Below are 14,595 nucleotides of genomic sequence, written 5' to 3'. Positions count from 1 at the left end.
AGGACGGGCGATGGAGACTCATAGTCTCTGTGCTCCAACCTCCAGTGAAGTGGGCTGACATCTTTCCAAGTACTTACCCTGAACCATGGGCCCATTTTAATGCTGGGACAGAAGTGGCTCTCTGCTAAGGCCAGGCCTCTTTCTCAGAGCTTTTCTTGCTCAGGCCCAAGTGACATCTCCACTCCCCTGCTCTGATGATTATCCCCTGGGGACCATTCCACTTCCTGGGCAGTGCTGTGACGAGTGCTTAATGCTGCATGCTTGTATCCAGCCGGGGATGCCCAGTGTGATAGAGGCAGATGGGGTCTAGGATCTGGGTCCCACTTTTCCTGGGCTTTTGGAAGGCCTTCTCTGGGCTTCCTCAGCTTGGAGCCAGTCCACAGATGGTCACATTGGTCCTCCCCAGGGCAGCCACTAAGTGCTATTTTAGTCTCCAAAGTAGAGGTTGAATGGTGCTTTACATTTTCAGTTCTGCCTGCCTCTTTCAAGCTCACTTTCCCCACAGCCACTGTGGCCATAGTTGGCTACTGGGTACCCGACTCCACTCTAGACTCTGCATCGACACTAGCCTGGCATGGAGTGTGGGGTGTCAAATACTTGGTTGAAACTGTTAATTTCTTCTCTGTCCCATCCCCCTGGGCACCCTAGGAGTATGTGAGCCTGACTCAGGTTCTCCAGCTGTACTCTTGCTTCGACCCCTATGCTTCTGCTACCTGCCGCAGCAGGCCCCCCCAGTCCCTGCCTGACAGCGAGGTATCAGCCACAGCGTGTGCCCACCTATGCCCAAGGGCTTCAATTGTCTCTCAGCCTGGGTGGGGTCCCGGGACAAACAGGGTCTTTACTTGGCATTGTTGAGGACGAAACGTGGTTCACTTTCTTCCATGGGACCTTGGGAGCGTTCCTCAGCACCTAATGGTTCCTGGGAGGGACAAACCCTGCCTCCTGATCTCCAGGGAGAGCATCTTGGTGAGGGGAGGCTGGCTCTCTTCCCTAGGGTTTCCTCTGTGCTCCTACCCTTCCCCTCCCTAGTGGTCAGGACCATCTCTGGGGTTCTACTCCAATTAACCTTTTGTATTCCCTCCTGTGGCTGTCCTTCTCTCAAGTACGTGACGCTTGAGCAGCTAAAAGTGATATGGGGTACCTCACCCATGCCCCCAACCCCTTCACCAGGCCTGCCTTCCTGGGCTTCTGCCTCCCAGGACCTGGTTCCCATCACCTGTCTTCCTCCCACGCTGCCCTCTTCTTCCTTCGCTTCCATCACTCATTCATCTCAGGTTGGTGGTCTGTGTGTCCTTGCCAACCCCATTCCACGGCTGGTGTGACTGTGTATGGCCCCTGCCTACTGGCCTCTGTGTAAGCCAGCGGAGGGCCTAGGGCTATGCCTGATAACTGCAGGTGCTGGCTGCCTGGCTGCTGACATAGCATAAGGCTATACTCTGGAACTTGTGCTCGACTGTTTCTCTTTGCTCTTAGCACAATCAGTGCAACTGTTGTCTCACTGTTTTTCTCTTCCTTCTTCTTATGCTCTCCCTCCTTCCTTCTTCCCTCCTTCCCCCCTCCCTCCCTCCCTTATACCTTCCTTCCCATTTCCCTGACGTGGCCTCCCTTTCCCTTCCCTTCCCTGTCTTCTTTCTCTTCTTCCTATCTCTCCCCTCCTGTCTTGGCCCTTCCTTTCCTCCCCGCCTCCCCCTGCCCCTCCAGATGGAGAAGCTGCTGCCCCCTGCTGTAGACTTAGAGCAGTGGTACCAGGAGCTGATGGCCGGGTTGGGGACTGGCCTTGCTGCAGCCTCCCCTCGCTCCTCTCCCCCACCTCTGCCTGCCAAAGCTTCCCGTCAGCTGCAGGTAACTGGCATTGCCTGTCTTCCCCAGGTCCTGTTCCTGTATGCTCTGAGCATCTGCCGCCAGTCTGTCAGGCACAATGTATATCTAGGGTCATGGGGTTAGCAAAGCAAGCAGGATCCTCTGGGTCCAGAGAGGGCAGCAAGGGCCTTTTCTTGGGCAACCAGCTTGCCATCCTAGCACTTTGTGCTTCTGGTGGCTCAGCACCCGAGTCCAAGGCGGTCAGGATTGACTGACCAAAATAATAAAGTGGTTTTTTTGTTTGTTTGTTTTTTGTTTTTTCTTCCCAGAGTTGCTTACTTAGACTGGGGGCTTGACATGCCCTTGGGCCTGTTGCAGGCAGGACTAGTGTGACCTAGGGAAGCTGCTGGTGTTTTCTTCTCCTGGTCTTCCCCAGGGGTGATGGGAAGGCAGAAAAGAGTACAGGTTCTCTGAAGTGACAGCCCTGGAGAGTTATCTGTGTGACCGTCATTTGTTAGGGTCCAGCAATCTACCAGCTGTGGGAGGCAAGGGGTCTTGTGTAGTCTGCCACCAAATTTTCCTCTACGTGCCGTAGACCCTATAATTCCACCTTCAAAATTAGTTCTTCAATGAAGGAGCTGTACCCTCTGAAGCTGTGGCCTCAGCTAACATCTTGTGGTCCCTCTGGGAGGATTTTGATTCAGCTAACACATGAGCTACCTCTGGCTGGAGACTTTGACAAGTTTTGAGGCACTGAATACCCACCACAGGCCTTTGAGGTAGATGGTGTTAGCTTTCCGTGTACAGATGAAAGGCTGAGGCATAGAGGAAGATAAAGTGGTCTTACCTAAGCCACACAGCCAGGAAGCAGTGTGGAGACTCAGAGCTCCTGACTCCAAAGAGCAGATTCACCGCATGTCAGCAATGCGAGGGAGTTTGGCGTTTACTTAATCTCGCTCTGCCCTTTCCTTTACAGATGGGAAAGCCCAGGTGCAGGCTGGGGAGCTGTGTGGCTCAAGGCCACGCAGCCTGTTAATGGCAGAGTTGGGACTAGGAGCCTGGCCTCCGCTTAGTCTCCTGCCCAGCTCTGCCCAGCTGACACTGACTTCTTGAATAGATCAGATCCAGGGTTGGGCTGGAGATTAGCTCTGGGAGGAAAGGCCCAGGAAAGGAGGCTTGGCAGTTGCCAGTAGCATCTGCCCACTGCTCTGGCTCAGGACGCTCAACTGTTGTCTGCTGGAGACAGAAGGTCTCAGAGGCCCTGTGCCAGGGTAATACCTTGGATCACAGCTGGGTTAGGTGGTACAAAGTGGCAGCCAGCGGGGAGCTGGGGGAATCACCGGGCAGTGTCTTTCACCTCCAGGTTTACCGCTCCAAGATGGATGGTGAGGCGGCCAGCCCTCTGCCCCGGACCCGTAGCGGCCCTCTCCCCTCCTCCTCAGGCTCCTCATCCTCTTCTTCACAGCTCAGCGTGGCTACCCTGGGCCGTAGCCCATCCCCAAAGGTCTGAGGACATGTGTGGTGGCGGGGATGGAGATAACCATGCTGGGGAGTGGCTGGGAGTGTGGGTGGGGTCTGCTGAGCCTCAATACTAGCATGCCTACATCCACCAACCCCCCCCTCCCAGAGTGCTCTGCTCGCTCAGAATGGCACCAGTAGCCTGCCTCGCAACCTGGCAGCCACACTGCAGGACATTGAGACCAAGCGCCAGCTGGCCCTACAGCAGAAGGGTAAGTGGCTGTAGTGCCAGCCTGCCCCTGCCTCCAATCCTCTGTCAGCTCACGCATGCTCGGCCCTCTCACAGGAGAGGTTTCCTGTCATTGGGATCTGGACAAGGGCAGAAAGGATTTAGATCTCATAGACTTCCCTGGGAGTTTTCAGAAGACCCCAGGACAGGATAAAGGGTCTGAGGGCCTGTGACATCGTAGAGAGCCCATCCAATAAGAAGGTTTTGTTGACCAAGTAGGGTAGACTGTTGGAAGCAGGGGGGAGGATGTGATAATGACCTTTAGAAATGGTTTCCTGAGACACTGGCTCTTTGGACAGGAGTCCTGTGCCTGTGTGTGTTTCAGTTGTTTTGAAAGCCCATGTCTGTACCTCTCTCTCCTCTTATCCCCTCTGTGTCTCTCTCCTGCACCCTCTACCCTGGGCCCCCCCACACCAGCCGACTTACCTCCTGCCGAGCCCCTCCCACCTGACGACCCAGCAGGTAGAGCACTGGTTCAGGATATTGCTTTGGCCAGGCAGCCCCTGCCCTGACGTGAGCATGGTGTGTTCTGCCCAGGCTTTGCTGCCTGCCGGCATACCCCCGGGCCTTGCTGGGCTGGGGTGCCTGACTGGCTTCCCTTCCAGCTTAACCTCCCTGTTGCCCTCAGCTCTGCTTCCAGGTCTCTTTGCCCTCTCCCCTGCTCTGGCTGCGCTCGCTTCTGCATTGCCAGGGACCTGTGCCCTCCAAGGGTTCCCACCGGCTCCCTGCCTCCCTCCCCAACAGAGATGGCGGGTGCATGTGCCCTGTCTATACAGGCCTCCGTTGAGAGCTGGAACAGCTGACTGGCATGCTGCCTGGGTACAGCTAGGGCAGTTCTGGTGCCCTGCATATGCTCAGGATGCAGAAAGTCAGACTCCGGACGCTGGCCTGCACAACCACACAGTTGGCGGGGCCGAAGTCCGGAGCTGTGGGAACTTCGAGGAAGCGGTGGGGTAGGGGCTGCTCTGTGTTAGCCATTCCTGCCTGCCTCCTCTCTCTGTCTGTGATGCGCCAGTGGTCCCTCCCCCGGAGAGTGAGGAACTCACTTTGACTGCCACTGTCCCTCCTGCAGGGCACCAGGTGATTGAGGAGCAGCGGCGGCGCCTGGCCGAGCTGAAGCAGAAAGCAGCAGCAGAGGCTCAGTGCCAGTGGGATGCCTTGCATGGTGCAGCACCCTTTCCAGCAGGCCCCTCCGGCTTCCCCGCACTCATGCACCATTCCATCCTGCACCACCTGCCAGCTGGTAGGGAGCGTGGGGAGGAGGGCGAACATGCCTACGACACCCTGAGCCTGGAGAGCTCAGACAGCATGGAGACCAGCATCTCTACAGGAGGCAACTCAGCCTGCTCCCCCGACAACATGTCCAGGTGCCTCCTCCCTCCAGCCCTCTGCCTCAGCCATATACCCCTGAGCTCGCTTGACACGCCTTCTCTTCCCCTTCCCTTCCCAGTGCCAGTGGCCTGGACATGGGCAAGATTGAGGAAATGGAGAAGATGCTGAAGGAAGCTCACGCAGAGAAGAGCCGGCTCATGGAGTCCAGGGTGAGGCTGACTGGAGCCAGGAGGCAGCAGGTGGTGAGCACGGAGCTGCCCTCCGCCTTCCAGGGCCTGCGCTGTACCGCAGGCCCTTCCACCCGCCTTAACTAAGCAGGGAAAGTTTGCATTTCTCAAAGTGGCATGGGAGGCTTGGGCAGGCTACAGCGTCCCAACCCTGTAGAACACAGGGCAGTTGTCACCTTTTCTGAGCACAGGTTTCCTGCTAGGGGAGCTCCAGTCTCATGCCAAATTCTATGGACCTTGTGGGAACCTAAGTTGGGGGACATTCTACTTAGGAATAGTCAGGAAAACAAAAAGTGGGGGTTGAGGTAGAGGACAAAAAAAATAAATAAGTAAAAGGCAGCTATCTAAACCAGGGCAGAGGTGTAAGCTGGGGGAATCTGAGGGGTGGCTAAGGCCCTGTCCTGGGCACAGGTAGGCAGAGGAAATCGGTGCCTAGGTGGCAGGTTAAAGAGAGGTGCAGAAGGTGTTCTATCGTTGCATTTTAATTTCCTCCTTCTTTCCTTTCCCCCTCCCTCCCTCCCTCCCTCTCTCCCTTCCTTCCTTCCTTCCTGAAATAGAGGTCTTGCTAGCCTCAAACTTCTGAGGTCAAGCAATGCCTTTAAACAAACAAACAAACAGCATGTGTGTCAACCAGGTATGGTGGTGCGCAACTTTGATGCTAGAGCTTGGAAGGCAGAAGCAATCAGATGCGAGTTCGAGGCCAGCCTTATGTACAAAGCGAGTTCCAGGACAGCCAGGGCTACACAGAGAAACTCTGTCTCAGAAAACCCAAAACCAACAACTAAACAACAGTAAAAACCCTGTCAATCTCTTGATTGAAATACTGGAAGTAGAACCCAGGGATCACAGGAAGTAAAACAAGTGGAGGACTGACCATATGGATGGAGGACCAGCTAAAAAGGATGTCTCTGTGTTATTTACACAAATTAAGAGAAATTGGTAAGCCTCTCCTGGAGAGAAAGCAGGAGATAGGCTAAGTTTTGAGCTGTAACAAAAAAAAAAAAAAAAAAAAAAAAAAAAAAATAGTGCAGAGGTCTATACTGATTAGGGCACACAAAGTTATTCCGGGGCTGTGGCACACACCTGTAATCCCAGCATTTGGAGAGTCAGAGGCAGGCAGATCTCTGAGTTTGAGCCAGCCTGGTCTGCAAAGCAAATTCACGACATCCAAGGCCACACAGAGAAACCCTGTCTTGAAAAACCAAAAACAAAACATGGAGTTCAGTTGTGACCTTAATCTCTAATATTTTTGCCTATTAAGTTTAAAATTCAACAATAAATCTTACATGTAGTTTTAATGAACCTTATTAAGTCAGTAATTGGGAAAGAACTGTGTGTACCAGTTGTCAAGAACAGTGGCTAAATAGCGCATGTTCTAGGAATTCACATAGTTATGAGAGCCTGGGGTGGGAGAGATGGTTCAGCAGTGAAGAGGGCTTGTCTTTCTTTGACAAGGCCACAGTTTGCTTCCTAGCACCCACGTCACAAATAAGTATGACTCCAGGTCCCAGGGATCTGACACCCTCTTTTAGCCTCTGTGGACCTGCTTGGAACACACACATACACAAATAAAAATACAATAATTTCTTTCTAAATTATAACTGGGTGTGGTATTGCACGCTTCTAATCCCAGCACTTGGGAGGCCAAGGCGGGAGGATCTCTGAGAGGCCAGCCTGGTCTACATAAAGAGTTCTAGGCCAGCCAGAGTTCCATGAGACACTGTCTCAATAAAAGAAAGTCACACAAGACCCCTGCTTTACTGTGTGCTATTTTTGTGCTGGAATGTGATGGTGTATCTGACCTCTTTGAATTTTTACCCACTCCCAGAAGCAGGTGTGTTGAAGCCCATTTTTCTAATGAGGTAGCTGAGGCTTCAAAAGCATAAGGGATTTTGTTGGGTTGCGACCCATGGAGCCGTGACCTGGGAGAACCTGGGAGAGGGTGGCCTGTGAGGACTTGCTTGCTCAGCCAGACCATTGTCCAGGGTTAGTGCCTCTGCAGCTCTGGCCGGACTTGAGGGCACTGACCCCTGGCTTTGTGGGCAGGAGCGGGAGATGGAGCTCCGGAGGCAGGCCCTGGAGGAGGAACGGCGGAGGCGGGAGCAAGTGGAACGGAGGCTGCAGAGTGAGAGCGCCCGCAGGCAGCAGTTGGTGGAGAAGGAAGTCAAGCTTCGAGAGAAACAGTTTTCCCAGGTGGGTCGGTGGGGCTGGGTGATGAGGGGTATGAAGGAGGCAGGAGATCCCAGGCCCCTCTGCTGGACTGTCTGTTCTCCAGATAAGATTGCTGTGGGCTTAGCACAGATGGAATTCTACCTGGAACTCTGTGGCCACAAAAAACGGACCCACTAGGGTTTGTTGAAGTGTGTGTGGTGTGTGTGTGTGGTGTGCGTATGTGTTTACTGGGATGTGAAGCTGTGGCAGGCCACATATATATATATATATCTCCAGAATCAGATAGGGTCTAAAGAAAAACATCTAGACAAACACTACAAATATATTTATATTTGTTATATATATAACAAATATATATATGGAGAGAGAGGCGCACACACGTAGTGAAGCCCTGTCTCAAAAAACAAAAACATAATTAGAAAGAAAGGCAAGAACCTGCCAGTGGGGCTGGAGAAATGGCTGAATTGTTAAGCACACTTACTATTTCTGCAGAGGACTCAGGTTCGGTTCCCAGCACACCGTACAGTGGCTCACAACCAGCTGTAACTCTAGTTCTAGGGGGCCCTGGTGCCCCTCCTGGCCTCGTTGGGCATGTCCCTGTGTGGTACACCTATGTACAGCAGGTACACACTGATACACATAAAGTAATGAAAAACCATCAGGAGCTCTGGAGGGTTTTTTTTTGCTTTAGTGATCTAATCTTTATCAGAAGCCTCGTTCCTCTTTTCTGTCCCAGCTCCCAACACGCCTCAGACTTCTCCAGGGTCCATCTTTGAGGCTCAGGCCTGGAATGAGAGGGAACAGGGTCAAACCATCTTTGCCTCTCTTTGCAAGTTGTACATTTTGTGTTAAAGTAACTTGTGACATTGTTAGGATAGGTGACATTTCAAGGTTTTTCTGGAAAAGCAAGAGTAGAGAAATACTCCAGTTGGTGGCTAATTCTCATTAGTAATGGCGATGGCGTAGGCCTTAGTGTTTGTCTGGTTTGTAGTCATTGTATTACATATAGGAAAGCTAGAAGACTGTAGCCTGAACAGAGTCCGAGCAGATCTCTGTTTTATTCATTTATTTATTTATCTTTTTAAAAGAGGTTTCTCTGCCTCTCTTATCTCTTTAATTGTATTATGTATTTAGTGTATGGGAGGGGGTTGGTGTGCGTGCAGAGGTCAGAGAACAGTTTGTGAGATTGTCACCTACCATGTGAGTCCCAGGAATTGATTCAGGTTATCCTGCTTGGCAGCGGGCTCCTCTACCCACTGAGCCATCCTGCCAGCTCTGTTTGTCTTTTGATACTGAGGATGGAACCCAGGGCCTTGAGACTGTGGGGAGGTGCACATCTGCCAAACTGTATCCCACCCCTAGAGCACGACTCTCCCACGGGCCTTGTTTTCCCAGGACATGTTCACATCTGGCCGCTTTCGTTCATTCTATCGGGAAGGCGGGAGTGGGCAAGAAGACAGCCATGACTGTGTCATGGTCATAGGCGGCAGAACTGAGGCAAGGAGCTGAGTAGCATCTTGCCTGGGCCTAGATGAGCCAGCACAGGCATGCTAGGCCTCCACCCTGGTCACAGGTCCTGTGACGCCAGGGACCACCACAGGAGTCAAGAGGGGTTGGTGTGAAGTTGTGACAGGTTTAGGACTGAAGCACAGGAGCAAGAACAAGGGAATGAGGAGAGAACAGAAATAACCCTGCTGTCCCTGCGCCTTTTCCCCAGGCACGACCTCTTACACGCTATCTGCCCAACCGGAAAGAGGACTTTGACTTGAAGACCCACATAGAGTCGTCAGGCCACGGGGTAGACACCTGCCTCCATGTGGTGCTTAGCAGCAAGGTACCAGATCTACGTGGGGGGAGGAGGGGGGTGGGAAGAAGGGGAGGGGCCCCCTCATAGTCAGAAGCAGCTCCGGGGGTTGTGGAACTTGGCTTCACACTGTCCCAACATAGTCAGGACTGTCTCAGCACCTCTGTGCGGCCTGGGAATGGCCTCTGCAAATGCAGACACAGGCGATGGCCCAGACTGAAGGAGCTGCTTGGTGAGGAAGGCTCGGCTTCATGTTCAGGTACCTCCTCACTGTTGCTCCCCATCAGGTCTGCCGTGGCTACTTGATCAAGATGGGTGGCAAGATTAAATCGTGGAAGAAGCGCTGGTTTGTCTTTGATCGGCTGAAGCGCACCCTTTCCTATTATGTGGGTGAGTTCCCACGAGCCGCCCTTGGGCCCATCAGGGCGGGGACCCCTGGGCATCAGCAGCTGGGTTGGCTCGTCTGCTAGAGGGAGGCCAAGTTTCCAGCAAAGGGCTAGAGGCTCTGGTGGGCTTTGGCATCCCACCCCTGAAAATGTAGAGTACCTGGTTCACATTCATTCATTTCTTCGTTCATTTCGTAGTGTTGTTGAGCGTCTAATAAACTCCAGTCCCTGCTTTAAGTTCTGGTGACAACCAAGCACCCACACTTTCTCCCTTGGTGCGTAAGTCAGGAAGGCAGATGCTCAGCAGAGAGTAAAGTAAATAAATATAGTGAGTGAATTTGCTGACAGGGTGCAAAATCTGGGCTGTGAACTTCCCCTTGATCTCCCTCAGAGACTTCAAGGAGATCACTTAAGTTTCAAGGACTCCTGGATGAAAGGGACCCTATCACCCTGCTCTCCCTCTTCCTTACCCAGTCCCTGGCATAGACTCCCATCCCCAAAATACCTTTAGACTATCCCACTTGGAGCTTGAGGTGCCCTGTGGCCTTCTAGTCAGCAAAGGCCAGGCTGAACAGTGACAGCAGTCCTGTGCACAACATGAATTTGCTGTGCATTGTGGGCCGGTTGTCTTTTCTTCACGGTGCGCCTTTCTGGAGCATTGCTGGTCGTATTGGCCAAGAGACAAGAAAGGTGTGAGGGGCTTTGAATTGATCTTAAGTGCCTCAGCTGGGTAACGTGCCACACCTGCCTGCCAGTCACTCAGCCCTACCACCTACAAAGCTGGGGGAAGTAGTCCTGGCAAGAGCCTGGAAAGGGGACAGCTTCTGGGTCATGAATGCCCAGGCCCAGTATCTTGCTTGCCCCTCTTAACTTTTACCCACTTGGTCCTTCCTCTATCACCGTGGGTCCTGGATGTGGAGAGACAGAAGCCTGGGTATAGCTAGACTGGGACATGAGAAGGACCTTTTCAGCTTGGAAGCGGAGCTCCACTTCAGACCTGCTGAGGCTGAGGTGTGTCCAGCCAGGTCCAGGAGGCAGACCCTCATTAAATGTCTTAGAGTAATAATCACAGCCAATTTAGGTCCTGTCCATCAAACACCTGAGTGGTCAGTACTCTTCATGTGGCCGCTCATCTAACTTTTGCCAAAGCGCTATATTTTCACCTACTTTATGTATAAGGAAAGTGGGGCTCAGAAAGCCTTTGCCCAAGGTCTCACAGCAACGACGAGACAGAGCAGAGGGGAGAGGCAGCCACTTGTGGGGAAGAGGCAGGAAGAGAGACCAGCAGAGGCAGAAGGGCAGGAAGCAGGAAGCTGGCTCTGACTTCGTGCCAGGTGCTGGGCTGGCACTTGGCAAATGTGATCTCGCTTCATGTCTGTGAAACAAAAGGAGACCACGTTTAGGCGGGCAGCGGAAACAGAGAAGGAAGCTGGCCAAGGGAACAGACATTTGTAAGCCCAAGGTGTCACCAGCAATGATGGATGTTGCCAGAAGGCCAAGAGTGATGCAGCCAAGGGCCATTTGACTCCAAGACTGAGATTTGTGGAGACGTTTTCCACCATGCAAGGAGGCGGAAGCCAGATTGCACAAGACCAAGGATAGGTGGGCGGGACAGAGTGTGGGCAGGAGCCTGTTACTATTTCCAGGGATAGAGGAAGGGGGTTGGGACACCACTGGAGGGTGGCCAGGTTTCTATGTCAAAGGAGGAAATGTCGAGATGGGTGTAAGGCTACACCAGGACCTGGGTGTGGCTTGCCTGTTGGACCGGCACCCTCCTCCTTTCTACAGGAAATCCCCTCAGAGATTAACCTGGGTGAACCCTTCAGGCATTCCACCTTCCCTGGAGTGGTTCCCGCCCTCCTCAGCATCCCGGTAGTCACCCCTGCCTGCTGTGCCACATCAGCCCAGTGTGTAATGCTGTAGCAACAGGTGCCGAGTTTCATGCCAGACCCTGGTGGATGCTCTGAATGTGCTCCTATCGTTGACACTCTTCTTAACACCCTCAGATGTGGCGGGGTACTCCTGAGCTCCGAGCCTCGCTGGCAGGCGACTAGGCTGTGCGCCTGAACCTTCTCACCAAGGTGTAGCTTCCCAGCAGAAAGTTTGTGATTTCTTGCCGGATGCCAGTACCTAGGATTCGGTCATTCTGCAATGGCTGAGCACCTGTCTGTGCCTGGCACGTAGCCATTGCCCTCGCAGGAGGACATAGGTGTGGATAACAGAGGCTCAGAGTTGGTGTTCGAGTTCCATGCTGAGGATCGTGATGGTGTGTTGGAGTGGTCGGAAGCGGGTTTCGAAGGTTGCTTAGGAGTTTGCCAACCTTGTGGGTGGGAAGAGTATAAAGAGTGGGTCTGCTGAGGGCACAGTGAGAAGCTCAGCTGACTCCACAGAACCCAGCGTGGAGGAGGTTGTGAGACAAGTGGGAGAGATGTGTTGGCATCAGTCTGTGCCAGGACCCAGAGGCAGCCGGTTCCCCAAAGGAACCATCAGAGAGAGTTGTGTGCTGAGGCACTGAAGCTTCCAAAGCTGGTCAGTCAGCATCGGGGCAGATGAGTGGCAGGGCCGGAGGCTGGGGCAGGGATCTGGGCCTGAAGTAACCTGGAGTATGGGGAGGGACCCATGGGAAGAGCTTACGAATAGCTGTCGCTTCTGCGTTCAGTGACTGGCATGGCCATCTCCCGTAGGCTGGTGGCAGAGGGTGGCAGTTGTACCATGTGGTCTGTGATTGTCATCAGCTGCTCCCCTTCTTTCATACCAAGTGGGTCATCCCTGCCCTGACAATTCACCCTCCTCCCTGCAGCCGCCCTGAATGTTGTATGCTGTGTGTATCCTACATGCTACTCACATGAATGAGCAGAAAGCCTTGAGGAGCCCAGTGGGGCTCAGTGTACGTCTGTCCTCCGTAGCTCCCTGTTCCTCCCTCCCCAACCCCCGCTGGGGAATCAGACCTACAGCTTTGTGCTTCAAGAGAAGTGCTCTGCCACTGAGCTGCATGCTCCCTAGCTCTGTGGCTGCTTCCTTCTGTTGCCTGTGTTTTCCTCTTTGAGACAGACTATCCTATAGCCCGTGCTGGCCTTGAATTTGCTATGTTGGTGATAATAACCCCTGGATTTCTAATCTTCCTGCCTCTACTTCCCAAGTTCTGGGGCTTCCGGTGTGAAGCGCCATGCCTGTATTTTCTTTTAAGATTAAAAAGTAATTTAAAGGTATACATACGTACATACATTCATACATACATACATATATGTATACACACACACACACACACACACACACACATATATGCGCGTGTGCAGGTGCCTGCGGAGGCACCGATGCTCTGGAGCTGCCATTCCCGGTGTTTTGTGAGCTTTCTGATGTGGGTGCTCTTCACTGCTGAGCTATCTAACTCTCCAGCCGCCATCATGCTGGGGGTTCGTGATGGTCGGATTGTACCCCAGGGCTCTGTGTCTGCTAGGCATGCATGTTACCAATGGAGCTGTAGCCCTCCAGCGTTCCTTCTCTCCTTTAATAACATGAGGTAGACATCTGTATGTATTAAAAAATTTGAAAAAGCTTGTCTCCACCAAGTAATATGGGTAATAGGAGCTTTTCCTTTTTCTTTCTTCTTCTTCTTTTAGTGAGATACTGTCTCGTGTAACCCACATTGGCCTAAAGCTCACTGTGTAGTCGGAACTGACCTTGAACTCTTTATCCTCTTGCCTGTGTTTCTCAAATTCGGGGATTATAGGTGAGCACACGTTCAGATGAACAACACTCTTATCCCCGGCGGAAGCTAAAATATTCTCCTGTTTGCCTCTCAAGGTGTCTTAGCCATCTTTTGGTTTCAGATAGAGCTCCAACTCTATACTTACACTTGGTGCATTTGACAGATGCCCACACCTGTATCAGGTGTTTCTTGGGGCTGTGGAGATGGCCTCGTGGGTAAGAACACTTGCTGTTCAAGCATGAGACCTGGGTGCGAATCCCCGTACTCAGTGCCCCATGCGTATCTGTCACCTCGGCGCTGTGATGGATGGAGACAGAGGGAATGCTGAGGTTTGCTGGCGGCACCCCAGCTCCAGGTTCAGTGAGAGACCTGTCTCAAGGGAGTATGGCAGAGAGTGGCGTCTTCCTCTGGCCTCTGGAGTGTACACGGGCGGGCACATCCTCACACGTATGCGTATATACCATACACACACAGAGTCTGTGCCATCTTATATAACATCAGCTATGTAATATTCCATGACGTGGTCAAGTCTAACTTTTTAGTGGGACTATTGTAAATCTGTTCTATACCTCAGGTAAACTAATTTTTGTTGTTGTTTGCCTGTTTATTGATCCAAGATCTCATTTATGCAGCCTCCGTCTGGCCCAGAACTTACTGGGTAAACCAGGCTGGCCTCTGAGTTCCACCTGCCTCTGCCTCCTTAGTGCTGAGGTCAAGGTCTTTCTAATTTATTTATTATTTATGTTTATATTTAAAATGTAATTCTTTTAGAGATACTACTTAATATGTCACTTAGGCTGGCCTGGAGCTCAAGATCATCCTGCTTGAGCAGATTGCTAGGGTTCCAAGTGCCCTGTTTGATCGATGTGGTCAACGTATCCATAACAGTTCTGCTCCCACCTTCATTCCTAACGCTTCTTGCCAGTTCTGTAATGTTTGTTGTCTTGTGGTAGATCGCATCTCAACAGAGTTCTCATCTACATTATCTTTAGGGTACTCTCTTAGACTCCATTTTGGAGTCTTAGAGGCCAAGACTGTAAGCCACTCCCCAGTTGAGGAAGTGGCCTCAGGCTCAGGGCACCCCATGCTCTGTCCCACTCAGCCCGGCCCTCCTTCTTTTGCAGACAAACATGAAACGAAGCTGAAGGGGGTCATCTACTTCCAGGCCATCGAGGAAGTGTACTATGACCACCTGCGCAGCGCAGCCAAGGTGAGGCAGGGCTGTCCAGCGCGAGGCTACAGGGATAGCCACCAGGAAGGGGTGTCGCAGTGGTGTTCTGCCCAGCCTGCCCTTCGCTCTCCCTCTTTACCAGTTTTCTCTTCCTTTCTTCCTCTCCCCCTCCCAGAAAAGGTTTTTCCACTTCACTATGGTGACTGAGGTACCCTCAACCCCACATTGCCAATAACCAGAACTACTT

The 14,595-nt window shown here is 52.4% G+C and overlaps 1 protein-coding gene across 28 annotated transcripts in view; it reads left to right on the top strand.

Moving 5' to 3' along the window:
- The window catches only part of Phldb1 (pleckstrin homology like domain family B member 1), a 47,478-nt gene that overhangs the window by 30,844 nt on the left and 2,039 nt on the right, over positions 1-14,595 (top strand). For 6 of the 28 annotated variants that reach the window (XM_055622188.1, XM_055622191.1, XM_055622192.1 and 3 more), the window contains 11 exons: positions 1,702-1,842; positions 3,164-3,304; positions 3,428-3,530; positions 3,965-4,009; positions 4,620-4,914; positions 4,998-5,121; positions 7,153-7,299; positions 8,996-9,112; positions 9,370-9,472; positions 14,302-14,387; positions 14,524-14,556. In XM_055622188.1, coding sequence (XP_055478163.1) covers positions 1,702-1,842; positions 3,164-3,304; positions 3,428-3,530; positions 3,965-4,009; positions 4,620-4,914; positions 4,998-5,121; positions 7,153-7,299; positions 8,996-9,112; positions 9,370-9,472; positions 14,302-14,387; positions 14,524-14,556 — 1,335 coding nt within the window. The remainder of the gene's footprint in view (positions 1-1,701; positions 1,843-3,163; positions 3,305-3,427; positions 3,531-3,964; positions 4,010-4,619; positions 4,915-4,997; positions 5,122-7,152; positions 7,300-8,995; positions 9,113-9,369; positions 9,473-14,301; positions 14,388-14,523; positions 14,557-14,595) is intronic. The other 22 variants (XM_055622205.1, XM_055622196.1, XM_055622198.1 and 19 more) reach the window with 11 other exon arrangements.

This window comes from Psammomys obesus, unplaced genomic scaffold (genome assembly GCF_907164565.1).
Source record: "Psammomys obesus unplaced genomic scaffold, mPsaObe1.curated_primary_1811, whole genome shotgun sequence".
Classification (NCBI taxonomy): Eukaryota; Metazoa; Chordata; class Mammalia; order Rodentia; family Muridae; genus Psammomys; species Psammomys obesus.
This window is presented reverse-complemented; position numbering and strand designations above follow the sequence as displayed.